The following is a 16,894-nucleotide window of genomic DNA, read 5'->3' on the forward strand; positions in this document are numbered from 1 at the left end:
ATACATTTTCAATAGTCATGCGAATATGTGCGCATGTGCACTCATGCACACATTTGCTCATGCACATTGAACAGTTTTTATTTTTTAAAAAGCCGGATGCAACTTGGGGTGTTTTACACCGCCAAGGCACTTCGCTTGTGCCCTTCCACTTCCAGACGCCAAGGAGGTGACAGGCGTGCGGCTCAAAAATTTGCTACCACTTCAGAAGTGGTAGCTTTTTGAGTTGCACTGCAGAGGCTGGAGGACGGGGTGAGGATGGGACGAGGATGGGCAGCAGATGTTTGTGTGTGGAAGGATTTTTGGGTCAATTTCAGAGGCATCTCTGCGTCGGCCCAAAGTGCCAGTCTGTTAGCAGCCATGGTGTACAATACTTAGTAATAGACACCATGATAGCCTTTGCATTTCAAGCTAACAATCACTTTTTCAATCCCTGCCAAGTCCATGTGGAGAAAACAGTTGAAATGCTGCACTTCTGAAAAGATCCCATACAAAGGCCAGCATAAGTAGTGGAATTAAGCATCTATTTTCTTGTTAAGAATACAAAAAAAAGCCCCCTTGAGACCAGATTTGCACTGTGAGTGGGAGAGAAATCCTGGGAATACCTTGACTTCGTTTTATGTACCACAGTGTCCTAGGATGCAAAGATACAATTAGGAATAAGCCATTTTTCCAGATGGCAGGGAAAATCTGCAATGGTTTTGACAGAGAGGTGCCTGATATATAGGTAGTTCTGCAAAAAGGATGCAGTTACATTTTGTATTCAACAAAACAAGATAACGACCCCAGTAGTCTTCCTGTGTCAAAAAAAGCATTTGACTCCAAGTATATCTTGACAAATCTCAGAACACAACATTAATGTGAAACCTTTATAAGAAGCATTACAGATTGAGTTCTGAAGTTCCCAAGTGCTTCAGAACTCCTCACAAAGGTCCAGTTTTTAAGCATGTTACTGAGGAGGCACACATGCAACTTAGTTCCTGCATGGTGTCTCATTTAAACTAGGCTGTTTCCCTTGCTATTCTATTAGACATATTTAATTAGCATGCCGGCACAACACCTCTCCACGCTATGGACTTCTGGTCTGGTGAATAAACACAGATGCTTTGTACAGGAAGCAGCCCAGTTTAAACAAGACATTGTGAGTATGAAGTCACAAAGAGGAATTCTTTTGCCTCACCGGCATCATGTTTCGATAAGGCTTAATTTGTGACACTTCAGACAGTCCTAATAAAATGACATTACGTACTGTTGTGATTTGCTGAATTATGGTACACATTCCTGCCTCAACGTTAAGATGAAAGAAAAAAAATGAGGGCCTTCTAAATGGATCTAGGGCAAGATTTAAAAACCCATGCGTCTATAATTGGTGGGATGCACACTATCCATGAATGCCAGGAACTTGCCCTACTGAAATACCACCATGCAAAACCACAACTTTTGTATGTTTAGTTGAGTGTGTGCAAAATGGAGGGGAGGGCCTACAGTATGGTTCCATTTGTGTTACTAGGTCAGTCAGTCAGTTTATTGCGGCTCTAGGCCAATCAACAACACAACTCATTTCAGGATTTCAGAATGTACGAAGATACTGAAGAATTGGTTGGCATCTGGCTTGTACTGATTTAATCAAGATGCACCAAGAAAGTTCTGAGCAAAACACACCTCCTTGGAAACATGCCTTAGGTATGGCTTTTAAAAAAAGTACTGTGTTGCTACACCACTTTTGGAAACATGCCTTAAATTTTACTGAGTGCAGAGAAGGCCAGGCAGGCAATTTAATGGGTTGGGATCTGGGTTGTTTGGCAACTGTTATGTTCTAGGTAAAGAGCAAGGAAAACGGAAGGGAAGGGAAGGAAAGGTCGCCTGTGCAAGCACCAGTCGTTTCCGACTCTGGGGTGACATTGCTTTTACATTTTCATGGCAGACTTTTTAAGGGGGGGTTGCCATTGCCTTCCCCAGTCTTTTACACTCCCTCCTCCCCAGCAAGCTGGGTACTCATTTTACCGACCTCGGAAGGATGGAAGGCTGAGTCAACCTTGGGCCGGCTACCTGAAACCAGCTTCCTCTGGGATTGAACTCAAGGCATGAGCAGAGAGTTCAGACCATAGTACTGCAGTACTGCTGCTTTACCACTCTGCGCCACGGGGCCGCTTTAAGGAAAAAGGAACCAGTTAATTAAAAGTACTGGACCTGCAGTCATGCTCAGCCAGAAGCTCATATAATAGTCATGGCAAAATTATTGATTTCTAAAATCAGAACATTTAATTATTCACTTTATGGAATTGTTGCCTAGATGAATGACAAAGATTAAGAATGATACCTATGAATGGTACCATATCGTGGATTGAAAACAACGTGGATGACCTTCCCTGATAGTGATACTTGGAGATATTTAGATATTGTTTTCACTTTTGCTAGTACTGGGTCTTGGTATAGATAAAGCAAAATCTTTTCTAAGTTCATAGCACTTGGCTTGGCACATATTTCTCACAAAACCCAGCAGTATTTCCAAATGGGTCAGAAGATAGAAAGCCCTGGAAACTATAAAACATCTGATCAGAATAGGCATTTCCTACAAGGGGAATCCCAGAGCAGGAAAATATAACCAAACAACTGGATTTTGTGTTAGAATCCCTGAAGTTGCTTGATATGAGATTTGGGCCATATCAGAGGTGAAAAGCACACCCAGGCCTCAGATTCAGCAGCCTTTCTGAGGGTTCCCCCTCCTCCCCACCTACCTTGTCCACTGAATAGTAGGTGCAGCTGCATAACAACCCCTGCATTAGGAGAGCGGGCAGCCAGCTTTGCCACGCCCCCAGCAGCCCTCATTAACGCCTGGAGAAGCCCACACCACCCTTTCTCCACTTCTTATGTGATTTTGGGTGGTGGGTAGCTTGCTGGCCTTTTGACTGGGGAGGGCGGCGGCCCAGGAGAGCCCCAGGTGAGCGAGGCCTGTTTGGGCTGGCTGGATCTCTAGCCAGCCCAAGCAGGTCTTGCTCGCCTGGGGCTCTCCTTTCTTGCATTAGGTTGCTTTTGGCTGGTTGGGGGGGCATATGCTAATGACTTATGCTAATGATCCCCACCACCTATTTTTTTACAAAACGACCCCTGAGCACACCTATGTATTTTTAGTAAGTGTTTCTTTAAAATACACAAAAATTGCAGTTGGGCCTAATAGAAGGATGTACCAAGAGAAAAGCCCAAGCCATGTCACTAGCATCACACAGGAAGTGACATCACCATGTGATTTCTGGGTGATGCTCTGGCATTTGGGCAAAAATTCTATAGTAAAACTGGCTTCTACCAGAGAGTTTTTGCCCAAATATCAGAAAATACCAAACGGGATAGACCTGGCTTGTGTGACCGAGACCTGGTTGTGGGATGGTGAAACAGCTGCCTTGTGGCAGCTGACCCCCCCCCCCCCCAGGTTTCTTGGTCCTTCACCAGTCTCGGACAGATGGGAAGGGCGTGGCGTTGCTGATCCGGGATTCTTATCCCTTCGGAGCACTCCCTGATGCAAAGATCCCTGGCACTGAATTTGTGGGCTTGGTGTGGGAGGCCAAGGAGAGTTTGGCCATTTTGGCTGGTGTACCGTCCACCTAACGCCCAGGCCAATGTCCTGTCTGGTCTGATGGAGGCAGAGTCTGCCTGGGCATTGAAGTAACCCAGGCTGTTAATCCTGGGGGACTTCAATCTCCATGCCAAGTACGCAGCCTCTTTGCAGGCTAAGGACTAGTATCATCCATTCCCAATTTGTTTTGGCTCCTACACATCAAGTGGGACACACGCTGGATCTCATCTTTGCCTCTGGGATTATGGTGGACCGTATTACCACGGATGTGATGCCATGGTTGGATCGCTTTGCCTTGAAGGCCCCATTATGCATACCTAGTCCTCCCTGTTTAGGCAACGAGCATATTTATGCTTGCCCATGCAGTCTGATGGACCCTAGTGTGTTCCAAAGGGCTCTCAGGGATCAAATTCCCCCTGGCAGCCTGTCAGATGGCCTTGTGGAAGACTGGAATGACAGTCTTTCCAAAGCTATCTATGTGGTCGCTCCCTGATGCCTTCTCCGCCCTCGTGATCACTTGGCTCCCTGGTATTCCTTGGAGCTGAGACAGATGAAATGAGACCTGAGACGGTTAGAGAAAGTGTGGTGAAAAGCTCATGATGAGGCTACGAGAGCATCCTATAGGTCCTTTGTTCAGACCTATGAGATGCCTATGAAGGCTGCAAAGAAGGAATTCTATGCAGCCTCCATTGTGTCTGCAAAATTGTGCCCGGCACAATTATTTAGATTAATTCGGTCCTTGACTTCCCTGCCTCAAGGTATTTCAAATGCTAGTGAACTGACTGTTGGCTGTGAGGCTTTTGCGAATTATTTTGCAGATAAAATCTCGTCACTTCACCGTGACCTTCCCACCACGTCTGATACAATAAGTGAACTGGAAGCCCCTTGTCCGTCTTTGGGTCTGGTTTTGGATCAGTTCAGCCCATTCTCCAGGGAGAAGGTTGACAAGCCACTGGCAGCTGTGAAACCAACCACCTGCCCCCTGATCCTTGCTTATCATGGCTGATTAAAACCAGTGGCGGTGAGATTGGGACTCCTCTGCGGGAAATCATCAACATGTCCCTGTCATCAGGGACATTCCTAGGGGCTCTAAAGGAGGCAGTGATTCACCCTCTCTTGAAAAAAACCATCTCTGGACCCTACAGTCCTTACTAACTACCACCCAGTGTCGAATTTACCATTCCTGGGCAAGGAAGTGGAGAAGGCAGTGGCAACACAGTTTCAGGTGTTCTTGAAGGAAACCAGTGTCCTGGACCCATTCCAGTCTGGCTTTCACCCTGCCCATGGGACACAGCCGGTACTGGTCACCTTAGGAGATTATCTCTGAATACATTTGGATTGTGGCAATTCGGCGCTGCTGATACTTTTAGATCTATCAGCAGCATTCGAGACGGTTGACCATGAGGTGTTGACCCACCACCTTGCCAATGCAGGGATTCAGGGATTAGCCTTGTAGTGGCTGATCTCCTTTCTCCATGGTTGGGGACAGAGAGTGGCTCTTGGGGGGGGAGGGGGAATTGTCCCAATGGCAACCACTGGAATGTGGAGTGCCACAGGGGGAAATTCTTTTCCCAATGCTATTCAATATCTTTATGCGCCCCCTCGCCCAGATGATTAGAAATATGGGCTGGTTTGTTACCAGTATGCTGATGACATCCAGCTCTATCTGCTTATGGACAGCAGCCTGGACTCTACCCCAGAAGAACTGAGCAAGGTATTGCAAACCATGGCTGGTTGGTTATGTCAGAGCCGGTTGAAACTGAATCAATCAAAGACGGAAGTCCTGGGTCTGGGGGGGATGGGAAATGGGATCAAGCTCCCACTCTTCGATGGTACCCAACTGGTGCCATTGACAGAAGTGAAGAGCTTGGGGGTACTGGCTGCCTCTTTATCTATGGAGGCCCAGGTTGCCACCACTGCAAGGGCCACCTTCTTCCAACTGAGGCGTACTTGGCAGTTGGTCCCCCACCTTACCTCCCATGATCTAGCCACAGTGATTCATGCAATGGTCACTTCCAGAGTAGATTGTTGTAACTCACTCTACGTGGGGCTACCCTTGATCCTGCTCCGGAAACTCCAGTGGGTGCAGAACGCAGCAGCCCGGCTGTTAGCATTGAGGTCTATATGGGTACGGATGCACCTGGTGCTGCGTGAACTGCACTGGCTACCTCTTGAGTACCAGATCTGTTTCAAGGTGTGGGTTCTCACCTTTAAGGCCCTTTACGGCCAGGGGCCTGCATATCTACGGGACCACCTCTCTCCATATGAGCCCTCCCCACAGGCTCTGAGGTCTGCCTTACAACATCTTGCAGTCCCTGGGCCTAAGGACACCCAATTGGTTTCAACGAGGGCCAGGGCCTTTTCGGTCCGGGCCCCTACTTGGTGGAATGACCTCCCCTTGGAGATTCAAGGACTTGTCAAAGTTCCACAGGGCTTCCAAGACAGAGCTCTTCCACCAGCCTTTTAACTGATCTGGCGGGTGTCCCTTTTAATGTCATCATTTCCTCCTACCATTTTACACTCATGGTGCTTATGCAGAGCTGACATTCATTGGCCATACGTGCTGTTATATGTTTGCCGCTTATGCCTGAAATAGTGTCTGTCTCTTCTGAATATGCTGTTCTGACTACGAAACTGTTTTATTATGTTTTAATTCTGATGTTTGGTTTTACTGCTGTAAGTCACCCTGAGCCCGCTTGCAGGATAGGGCGGGGTATAAATAAAAAAAATTAAAGTATAAAATATTAAACATCACCCAGAAGTCAATGACATGATGACATCACTTCCTGTGAGAAGTCAGCAATATGATCAGGGCCTTTCTCTTTCTACTGGTAAGTTCCCATGCTGACCTGTTGATCAGTGGCTGGGGAAGGGGGGAGGGTCTGGTGGAGGAAGACCCCCACCTCCACTGGGGGACTGGCAATCCTATAATACACGTGCAGACCTCAAGATGATGCAGCTCACATTCATTTCACATTCTGGTATTACACTCAAGTACTTCTGTACTTGGTATGAAGCAGCCACAAGCCTACACCAAAACAGAGAGAGAGGAGGAAGCTGGCTGTATGGTGCGCATATGCAAAGAATTTTACTCTCCTTTTGGACACAAGCACTTCTTTGCCGCCATCACCAGCTCTGCTCATTGAAAAGGGCTGTTCAGTTCACAGCAGCAAGATTAATTATCCTATTTTTAAAGCACAGGCAATTAATATTCCCTACTTAATTAATGCAGAAGCTCAGATCATTTTTCTCCCAGGGGATGCTAAAACAGATTCCTGAAGCTGAAAGGAACTAACAGAGGAGGAGAGGAAGTATCAAAAATTGTTCTCACTGTGACTCATCAAGGAATAGTTAACTATTTTTGTAATAGGAAGTGGGAAAGGCAAGGGTGACTGGAGAGCCTGCCAAACCTCAGATAGTCTGTACTCCTTGCGGGTGGGGGAGACGAGGAGGATCAGGACTAAATGTGCTCTATGACCTCACCAGCTCCCATTTGACATTCTCTTTGCTGTTTTGCTTTGAGCAATGGAAGCAGGCACTTGGCCACCAAAACCTGGACAATATGTTAAGTGATGAGGCATCAAAATATGGTTGAGAATGCAGGACAAATCAGTTCTGCGGACTGCAAAGAAAGCCTTTTAAATGCAGCTCTTCTGTTTTAAACTAGAAGAAATTTGCTTTACACCACCAAGCCCATGGACTTCAGAGGTTCAATAAATATTGGGGAAGAAAAACATTTTCACCATATATCTACTAGTAAGGGATGTGTGTTTCTCCTGTGATCGCTACTTTACATTACTTTACATTAAAGCACACTCATTATTTGATCAGCCTAACCTCGGGTAAGTTTATGTACAAACAAATATTTGCAAAGTCTATATGCAATTCCATGTACTTATTCCCATCCAGCATACAAAGCCGTTCCCAGTGTCAAAGCTTAGTTTATGAACATATGCATAGGATGTTTGCATGTGTTCTGGTATTGAAAACAATAACACAACAAGAGCAAGAAAACTTGTTGTACCAAGTAGGAAGAAAACTAAGGTGGACAGATGTCCAGCAGATTTAGTGAAAACATCATAATTACTGAGCAAAAATGTCCACCACCAGCCTGAAGCCAGAGACCACCAGCTATCCAGACTTAGAAGCACCAAAAGAAACTCCACCCACACTTCACCCCAGCAGTGAGCACCAAAAAAGGGACTGAGTGTGGAGAAGGGACAGGGGCATTATGCCAGGATTAAGGGTTGCAGACATGGCTTATTTCAAAGGTCAGCAGAGGAAAAGGAATCTGGTTCCATCAGCCAGAGGCAGGCAAAGAAATTCCTAACAGTGATTGGAGGTGCAAGCAAATGAGTCAAGCTCTGAACTGACCAATCACCTGCAGATAATTTACCAACCATGTGTTCATAGCTGTTCAGTAGCAACCCTTTTCCCACAGTCAATGACAGCCTCCACCCCCATATTCTGTTTCCAGATTCACAAATATTTAACAAGTCAGTCCAGAGCACTCTTAGGAGTGAGGTGAGGGGCGAAGGGAAAGGAGCTGGCACATGAAAAAAATGTGGTTAACTTACAACTACAGTCAGGGATACATCTCAAAACCTGGCCACTTCAACATCAGCGCTGTAATGGAAAAATAGAGAGGATGTTTGTAGACCAATAATTGGCATGCATGCATACTCCTTAAGTAACAAGAGGAAGGGGAGAGGGTTGCAGTTACTGAGAAAAGAAGCCAATGGTGTCCCAAGATCCTTGATGGTCAATGGAGAGGTTGCATGACCCCCCAGTATGGCTTAGATGTCGGGGGCCGGGTGCATTTGCAACCGACTGCCACTAAATGACAAAGGTAGGATTTATTATAGCAAAGGTTAAATTCAAGTTTTCACTCTCTGTAAATTTCTAGGGATGGAATAAGAAGAATACAACTTCCTGCTATATATGTTTCTCAGACACATCCACCACTTGTCCTGTTTGAAATTCAGAAAACTTCAAGGAAGCAGTCTCTCTCTATCAGACCTTAGCAATATGATAGTCTCAGAGGCATTTGCAAAGAGAGGTCGGGTGTCTGAAGTGACAAGCCATAATAAAGATCTATCACATGGTGATAATTGTACAGAGCCCCCGCATGACAAAAGCTTCAGGCAACCAGGCTATCACGTAATAATTCTGATTATCACATGGGTAACATATTGGTGGGGCGGGGAGGAAGAAAAACTAGGTTGCTCCAACTGGAAGTCAGCAAACAATGTTTCAAGCAGACAGCCACAGAAAAAAAGGCTGACTTAAATGAACTCAGGAACTCCACTCAGAGGTACTTTACTGCACTCTCAGTACCCCACATTTCTGATTTGTAGCAAGGGCTCCACTACTTCATATTTTTTTTCTTAAAAAAATACATTATTGTTCTTTTCCAAATATTGTTCCAGCTGGATATAGATTTGGGTTATTATTTGGCTATCTGTAATGGCCAAGCCACTGGATAGTCAAACTTAAAGGGAATTTAAAGAGATTGCAGTCCATTTAAATGCCTTTTCCAAGCTGTGTGACTCCACAGCGATGGAACTCAGAAAGCATTTAATGGGCTTGCAGTCCATTTAAATGCCTTTTGGGTGAACTTTCCACTAGGAGAAGGTGTTTTAAAGGACTGTGAGCCCTTTAAATGCTTTCAGAGTTCAATTGCCACAGAGCTGTGCAGCTTGGAGAAGGCATCTAAATGGACCACAATCCCTTGAAACACCTTCCCCCCTTCCATAGAAAGCCGTGGAGGATGGGGGCACCTTCTTTAGGGACTCATAGAATTAGAACCCTTGATCCAATATTTTTGAAACTCGGGCCGGGGGGGGGGGCAGGGGTTGAGGAGAAATACCAGTAGCTAGGCTGTGAATGTGGTGCCTCTGCTTCAAAAAACAGCCTAGCTACTAGTATCTCTCCTCAAACCCCACCCCACCCCGGCCCACGTTTCAAAAATATTGGATCAGGGGTACCAATTCTATGAGTCCTCAAAGAAGGTGCCCCCATCCTCCATGGCTTTCAATGGAAGGGAGGAAGGTGTTTCGAGGGATCATGGTCCATTTAGATGCCTTCTCCAAGCCACATAGCTCTGTGGCAATTGAACTCTGAAGGCATTTAAAGGCTCGCAGTCCTTTAAAACACCTTCTCCAAGTGGAAAGTTCACCCAAAAGGCATTTAAAATGTACTGCAAGCCCATTAAACGCTTTCTGAGTTCCATCGATGTGGAGTCACACAGCCTGGAGAATTCTACCGTGAAAATGTGGTGATGTGATGTCACCCCAAAGTCAGAAACGACTGGTGCTTGCACAGGGGACTACCTTTACCTTTTTTTAACCTCAAAAAACAGCTCCTCCAGAGCCCCAGATACCTCCAAAACAATTCTCTATTATACCCTGTGGGGACCATTGACTATAATGGTCCCCATAAGGTATAATAGAGTCAGAAAAAAAATCAGGTTTCCCAAATATTTCCTGAATTTGGGAATATCCAACAATTCTTATATTTTTATGTGCAATATACCCAAACCCGAAAAATACAAGGGTTTTTTTTGCACACCGCTAAGACTACCAACATATATATGGATACCTTATGGTGAAGCTGCCACAGCAAACCTACCAATACTTAGGATAACTGGATAAGCAAACTATGAAGATTCAATTGAACATGACTGCTGTTATGCTGAGTAAACCAATATTAATCTGTTAATCAAAACCCCATAAACTTGAGACAGAAAAAGAAACAGAATGAAAGCTAGTTGAAAGAGAATGAGGTTCTTCAGTATTACAAATGAGTTAACAATATCTGGCAACACACACACAGTTTGGTGACTTATCAAATTGAAGAAAATTCACTAAACCCAACTCATTGGATGAAATCAAAACTTTTATTCAACCAACTTCATACAGGGCACATTTTTCTTCAGCTTTATTGATTTTTGTGCTTTTTCTTTTTTTAAAAAAAGTTTTTTCCTCAGCACTTTTTAGAGTCTTCACACAAGTTTTGTGTATTTTTGTTTTGCATTGTCTTCTACATTCATTTGTTTGACTGCAGAATACCCTGGATGTCAAAGTCTTTTGAGCAAAGTCATGGCAAAATGCAAGGAGGTTTTTTTTTTGTAATTACATATGCCTCAGGTTTATTATATAAAACAAATAAAACCTTTGCTATGTGTATAGATGGCTCTTTCATATATACAAATAGTCAAGATTATTCCCAAAAGCCTCCTACACAGATCAAATGTAATTCTATTTTGGTTTTTCTTCTTTAAAAAAAAAATCACACTGGGGTTAAAAAAGAGAGAGAATGGTACACAACTTTGCACTGTGGATGTTCAGCTGGAACTGAAAGAGTTAAGTCTTTAAGAGGGGCCACGTGACTGACTTCCCAGAATTCAGAGATCGAAGAAGCAATACCAGTAGCCATTAATTCCAATCCTACTGTGTTTGTCTCTGAAGTTAATCAAGACACACAAAGAAGATTGACAGCATTTTAGGAAACGAAAAGACTTCAGTTTTTCTTAAAACCATCAGGTTTACATTTTATCTACCCACCCCCAAGCACAGGCAGTTGTGAAACCCATTTCTATCCAACAGCAGTGATGGGGGAAAGCCTTCAGATTTTAGAGAAAGAAAAGTCTTTGGAATGATTTGACAAGTTGCATAACTGCACAGAACGTTCTCCCCCCCTGCTTTGAGCAACCCCTGACTCCAATACCCCAGAGCACTAACTATGAGGTAACAATACCTTCCTACAAAATATATATATAATATATATATTATATGCATATATAAAACAAAACATTTTCTAAAAAATGGATACTGGGTTGGTGCTCAGTTTAACCAGCTGCATCAGTCCAGTCCTCCCTAATAACCAGCCACCTCTCTCCATGCCCAGGAATCCAAGAACCACTCATTTTTTTCTTACAGCAACCAATGACGATCCACGGAGGGTGACCAGCCTTTCTGGCATCAATATGCACCTCCCCATTAGACAAAACGGGCATCATGGTCAAGATCAAAAAAGGATCATTGGAATAACAGTACATATACCATAGGCCATGCATATTTGTTTCTGGATGTTAAAAGAGAGAGAGGGAGGAAAAAAAAGAAAACAAAACCCCATTTGTTTCCCTATTAATGTGCAGCTCACATTAAAGCCTCTGGAAAGAGATAGTGCATTTTCTTTTCTTTCTTTTTCTTTTTTTAAAAAACCCATTTATGCAGTACAAAGAGAGAAAAAGAAAGATGCAGAATTTCCATCTAATCTACTCTAAATGTAAACTGCATCCAGGTGGCCGCTGCTGCTGTGAAAACCAGCAAACCCTGTTTTGACATTTTTCTGCTCGGAAAAGGTTGTCAGCAACATTAGAGAATGGGGGTCGCAGCACCGACGGGCTCCTTGATGGTCACAAGAGTTAGAATTCCAGGAGGAGTGACATAAAAAAAAAAAGAGAAAGAGGTGTGCGTGTGTGTGTGTGTGCGCGCGCATGGATTGTGCAGAAGGAAGAGGAAGCAGAAAAGAAACGGAGGGAATAGAGAAGCAGAAAAGTCTTCCAAGCAGCAGCTGCCACTTCTAGTCAAGGCTCCTTCTCTCACACTGTAGATACCAAAGTGCCACTGCCGCTGTGGAATAGAAGAAAAAGCACAGGATACTGCCAGACTGCACTTCACCACAAAAAGAAAGAAAAGAAAAAGAAATCATCCAATCGACAACAGCAGAAACACATTTTGAGTGCCCTGCAGTATCTCTTTGCTTTTCAGAACACGAAAGGACAGTAGGGGAGAGGAAGAGATTGGGCTGTTCTCAGCGTTGCTCCAAGCTTTGCTTTACAATACTCCCTGCTTTTTCCATTTCATTAGAGCGATCACAGTGCTGTGGAATGGGCAGGGAGAAGACTCATTACATTTAGTTCACATTAAGCAAGTATTCTAGGCCTTCCTAATGTACAATGGGGTATCAAAACGGGGATTTTTTAGGCTGGGGATTGATGCTCATAACCAATGCGCCCTCTAAGCTATGGAGTCTCGTGAGCAAAATGCTACTTCGTGAGCTACTGGCATTATAGTTGTGAGCTACTGCATAAATTATTTTACTCTGGGGCTATTTTTCCTGAGCTAAGACAAAAATGTGTGAGCCAGAGGTTAAAATTCTGTGAGCTATCTCACACTAACTCTGCTCAGAAGGAACACTTCTCATAACCACACCTCATAATGATGGAAGTGCCAACATGCACTTAAAGGCAGAAATAAGATTCTTCACTAATTCTGAAGAGTTCCTTTAACTCCTGGCATGAGAACTAGGGTGCTATTCAGCCCACCAGAAGTTCAACAGGGCTGGAGATTAAATATGACTAAAGCACAGCAGTGGAAATAAGCTAAAACAAACTTTTGATCTGAGGAATTCTTAAGCTATGGAGACCCACCCCCTTTTTCAGGTTGCCTGGATGAGTAGTTAATCCTCTAATGTCTTCTTTAACAAGTAGCTAAGTTTTGTATTTGGCTTTGTGTACATCCTAGAGTTTCCAAGGTTTGGTGGCTGCTTTTCTATTATAAATTTCCTGCTTACAAGAAACCCTTTCAGCAGTGACTCATCTAGCAAACAATGCTTGCATATCTTCCATGGAACAAGAATGTATTATAAAAAGAGTCCGGGGAATGCTTTAAGGTGGAGTCTTGGATTTGCCAGAGTGACCAACAGCACATCCAGCTAGCTCTCTTTAGTGGGCACTGCAGGGGCAAATGAGTCTTCTCACTGAGGAACCTCTTTGCTCACAAGGAAACACAAGGTTCTGTGGAATGCAGCTTGAAAGCCACTTACTGAGACAGAATGTCACCACTTCCACTGGATTCTCTTTTTTGTGAAGGCTCCTAAAATCAATCTTCTAGATCAAAGCCCAACAAACTCATACTATGGAAGGGAGAGGATTCTGTAGCCCTGAAAACCACAGATTCCACTGCACACAAAGGCTTATGCTTGCATGGCAAGTATTTACATGTAGTCTTCTAACTAGAGATACTGCAGCCTCCTTTATGGACACTTACTGCGTAGATCTACAGTGGGCTTGAAGAACAAGCTCTTACCTGCTTGAGGATCTTGCCCCATAGTCATCCAGGCCCTGCGGATTAGAAAAGACAGCCAGGATATTAATAACCAGAAGATGCTGCATTTCCTCCAATGGGTGGCTACAGAAGATAAACACAAATTGCACAAGAATTATTTCAAGACATGAAATCAAAGCTCTTAATCTTTCAAAATGGCTTAGCTATGGAAGCCAAGCAGGCATCAGTGAAAGGTAGAAAGCTGTATTCCTTTCACCAGATGATTACTTCAGACTGCAAAGATGTAGGAGTAGAGGGAAAATATTGAGTTCCCATATTGAACTCTCCCTTCAGGCAGAAAAAGTTCTTGTAACTTTATAAGATATGTCGTGCGATAGGCATAGCTTAGGCAACACAGAATGCTTACACACAACTTGTGTAAGAAAGCATGATGGTGGCATTGCATTTCTGGTGGAAACAAGCACAGAATTTTGACTCCTCCATCAACCTTTAAGGCATAATCTTCCTATACCTGCTAAAGTGATGGTTCAAAGCACTGGTGGAAAGGATGAAACAGGAGTAAGCACTGCACAGAGAAATTGCAGTCTGCCTGTTCATCTCTGTGCTGGGATGCACAAGAAAAGAAAAACTACAGGCACTTATTTTTCCTGGCTGGGATGGCCGAGGGGGGCGGGGGGAGTAGAATCAAGCCAAGACACAGGTCTAACAGTGGGATGCTCCAGGAAGTGCAAGCTTGATTAATTCCAAGAGGATATTTCTATTGTGGATACACACTCCTCCTCAAACTTTAGTGAGAATTACTTTTTGCTCAGCTTGCTTCACCAAACCAGCAACAAAGGCTCACAACTCATTCTCTAAAGGCTATGATTATGAATGGACCATACAGCAAAAATTCCTGGCACTGGCCTCATGCTTGCTGATGAATAACAGTTTAAGCTTCTCCAATTAGACAGTAACCCTATACAACCTGTAGCTCAAATTCTGGGACCTCCCTCAGCCAAATTAGCACTCTCACCACTCTGCAACTCCCTAGGTACGTCTTCACTGAAGAGTGTCAATAAGGGACAGCCACTGAGTTTGTTTGGAAATTCCATGGAAGACAGGTCTCCACTGCTGGCAGTTCAGCCTTTTGTCATCTGCAGCTGGCCCTATTTCACCTCCTGGGATTTGGCTACAGTGATCCACACAATGGTCACTTCCAGGTTAGATTACTGTAACTTGATGTACATGGGGCTGCCCATGAAGCTGACCTGGAAACTGCAGCTAGTGCAAAATGTGGCGGCATGCCTGTTGACTGCAACATCTGTGCAGGCACGCATTCATCCGGTGTTGCGCCAATTACACTGGCTGCCAATTGAGTACTGGAACCAGTTCAAGGTTATGGTAATGACCTTCAAAGCCTTATGCAGCCAGGGACCAACGTATCTACAGGACCAACTCCTCCCATATGTGCTTTAAAGAGCTCAGCTGAATTACATCTTCTGGTAGTCGCCGGCTCCAAAGACGTCCATTTAGCCTTGAAAAGGGTCAGGGCTTTCCTCTGCCCTGGCAGAACATACTCCCATTGGAGATCAGGGCCCTGCGGGAACTATTACAGTCCTGCAGGGACTGCAAAACAGAGCTGTTCCACCAGGCCTTTAGTTGAAGTAGCAGATGTCCAATTCATCTTGGCTTCCCCTGCTCTCACTGCTCGCATGGTCTGTACTGTTGAAGTGTCAGAGTGCCCATTCTGACCAGCCCTGCTTACAAGATCAACAAAGCATCGCCAGGCAACAGCGTGCAGTGTATGACCATCTAACTAGCTTCCTCAGGTGGCACCTGAAGTCCCAGTATAGCTGCCATCATAGATCTGATTAGTAAATTTATTGTTAGTTGTTAATTTGGATTATTATTTTTAATGTTTTAATTCTATGTATTCTAACTGATGTGTTGTGACCTGATGTGTTGTGACCTGCGGAGGAGGGTGGGAGGAGGAGGAGGAGAAAGCAGAGAAACCAAGACCTTTCCCAACCCCTGAGCAATCATAGCTAGCTTCCCTACATCTACAATTAGGGGAAATGGTTTCCAGCTCAAAAGGTCACAACTTCCAAGCAAGCTTGAACCACACCGCCTCATTCATTTAACAAGACCTGGCACGGTCAGCATCCCAGTCAAACAACAGGGCTGCTATTACTCTATAACGTGTTTGTAGCAGTCTCGGCTGGCTTTAGCACTTTGGCAGCCAAATGTTACCCATTTGTAATGGTAATACATACTTTGGGGCTGGAAAAATCACCCTCCATCTGACAACTTTTACAACATTCAGGCTTTAACAGCCAACAGTACCTCCTTTTTGCGTTTGGATCGGTCTTTACCTTCCAATGTACTGGGGTTAGGCTGCCTCCTCCTCCATTCCACCCACCCTCTCAAAATAACAATTTTGGCTTTGGGTCAGGAGTCAGACCAGTCTAAAGATAGTTCCCACCTAGGGAGTTCCCACCTAGGGAGGCTGAACATAAGAGGGGAAAAATAAGCTTAATTGACCTGCAAGCAGCCCATTTCTAGTCTGAGACATTTACAGAACAGCCAATGTTACCAGATGGGTTTAGACTGATGTTTTACTGCCATTCTTTGTGCCTCATCTATTATTAAATTTGCCAATTGGTTACATTTTTTGTCTATTCATTTTTGTTCATTTCTCTCCTTCCGCTTTAATTTTTTTTTAAGTTCAATTCAATTCACTGCCTTTTTTGAAAGGAGGAAAAGCAAAATGCATCAGGGTAACATGCTAGGTAAGGCAAAAAGATGCATTAGGCAGAAAACAGTCCTCAGAAGTCCCAACTGGAACATTGTGTTCTTTGGAACTTACGGCTGTTGACCTAGGGTAAGGCTGGTAGGAAGCAGGTAGCAGTTGGCAGAGGCCACTGGAATATTCATTAAGTGCACAGCCATAGGGCATAAAGTAGTCCTATAAATAATGAACATAAGCACCTGTTGGCAAATAAGCCCCACCTGTTTGTAAACAGAAGTATGTCAGAAACAGAAAACATGGAGAGTGTTCACTTAGCAGTGCTGAAACCAGGACTCCTTTCAGCAAAATAACCTCCCTTCTACCTACCCCAGGCAGTGACTTAAGGTGTTCCATGCTTTGGGCTCAACTCTGCCAGGTAAGCTTAATTTTCTACAAATAAGGCATGTGCATAAAATTAGAGCTTAGCACAACAGGAGATGTGAAAAGTAGCTGTTACATCTAAAGAGTATGCATTTTTACCAC

The 16,894-nt window shown here is 44.2% G+C and overlaps 1 protein-coding gene across 10 annotated transcripts in view; it reads right to left on the bottom strand.

The window, feature by feature from the left end:
• The window catches only part of BAIAP2 (BAR/IMD domain containing adaptor protein 2), a 201,266-nt gene that overhangs the window by 4,588 nt on the left and 179,784 nt on the right, over positions 1-16,894 (bottom strand). For 2 of the 10 annotated variants that reach the window (XM_060253422.1, XM_060253421.1), the window contains exons 13-14: positions 13,663-13,697; positions 8,142-8,194 (exon numbers count right to left, since the gene is read on the bottom strand). In XM_060253422.1, the coding sequence (XP_060109405.1) occupies positions 8,167-8,194; positions 13,663-13,697 (63 nt within the window). In that variant the 3' untranslated portion in view covers positions 8,142-8,166. Of the gene's footprint in view, positions 1-8,141; positions 8,195-12,079; positions 12,205-13,662; positions 13,698-16,489; positions 16,589-16,894 lie in introns of those variants that run through there. The other 8 variants (XM_060253415.1, XM_060253414.1, XM_060253423.1 and 5 more) reach the window with 5 other exon arrangements.

The sequence above is a fragment of the Heteronotia binoei genome, chromosome 13 (genome assembly GCF_032191835.1).
Source record: "Heteronotia binoei isolate CCM8104 ecotype False Entrance Well chromosome 13, APGP_CSIRO_Hbin_v1, whole genome shotgun sequence".
Lineage (NCBI taxonomy): Eukaryota > Metazoa > Chordata > Lepidosauria > Squamata > Gekkonidae > Heteronotia > Heteronotia binoei.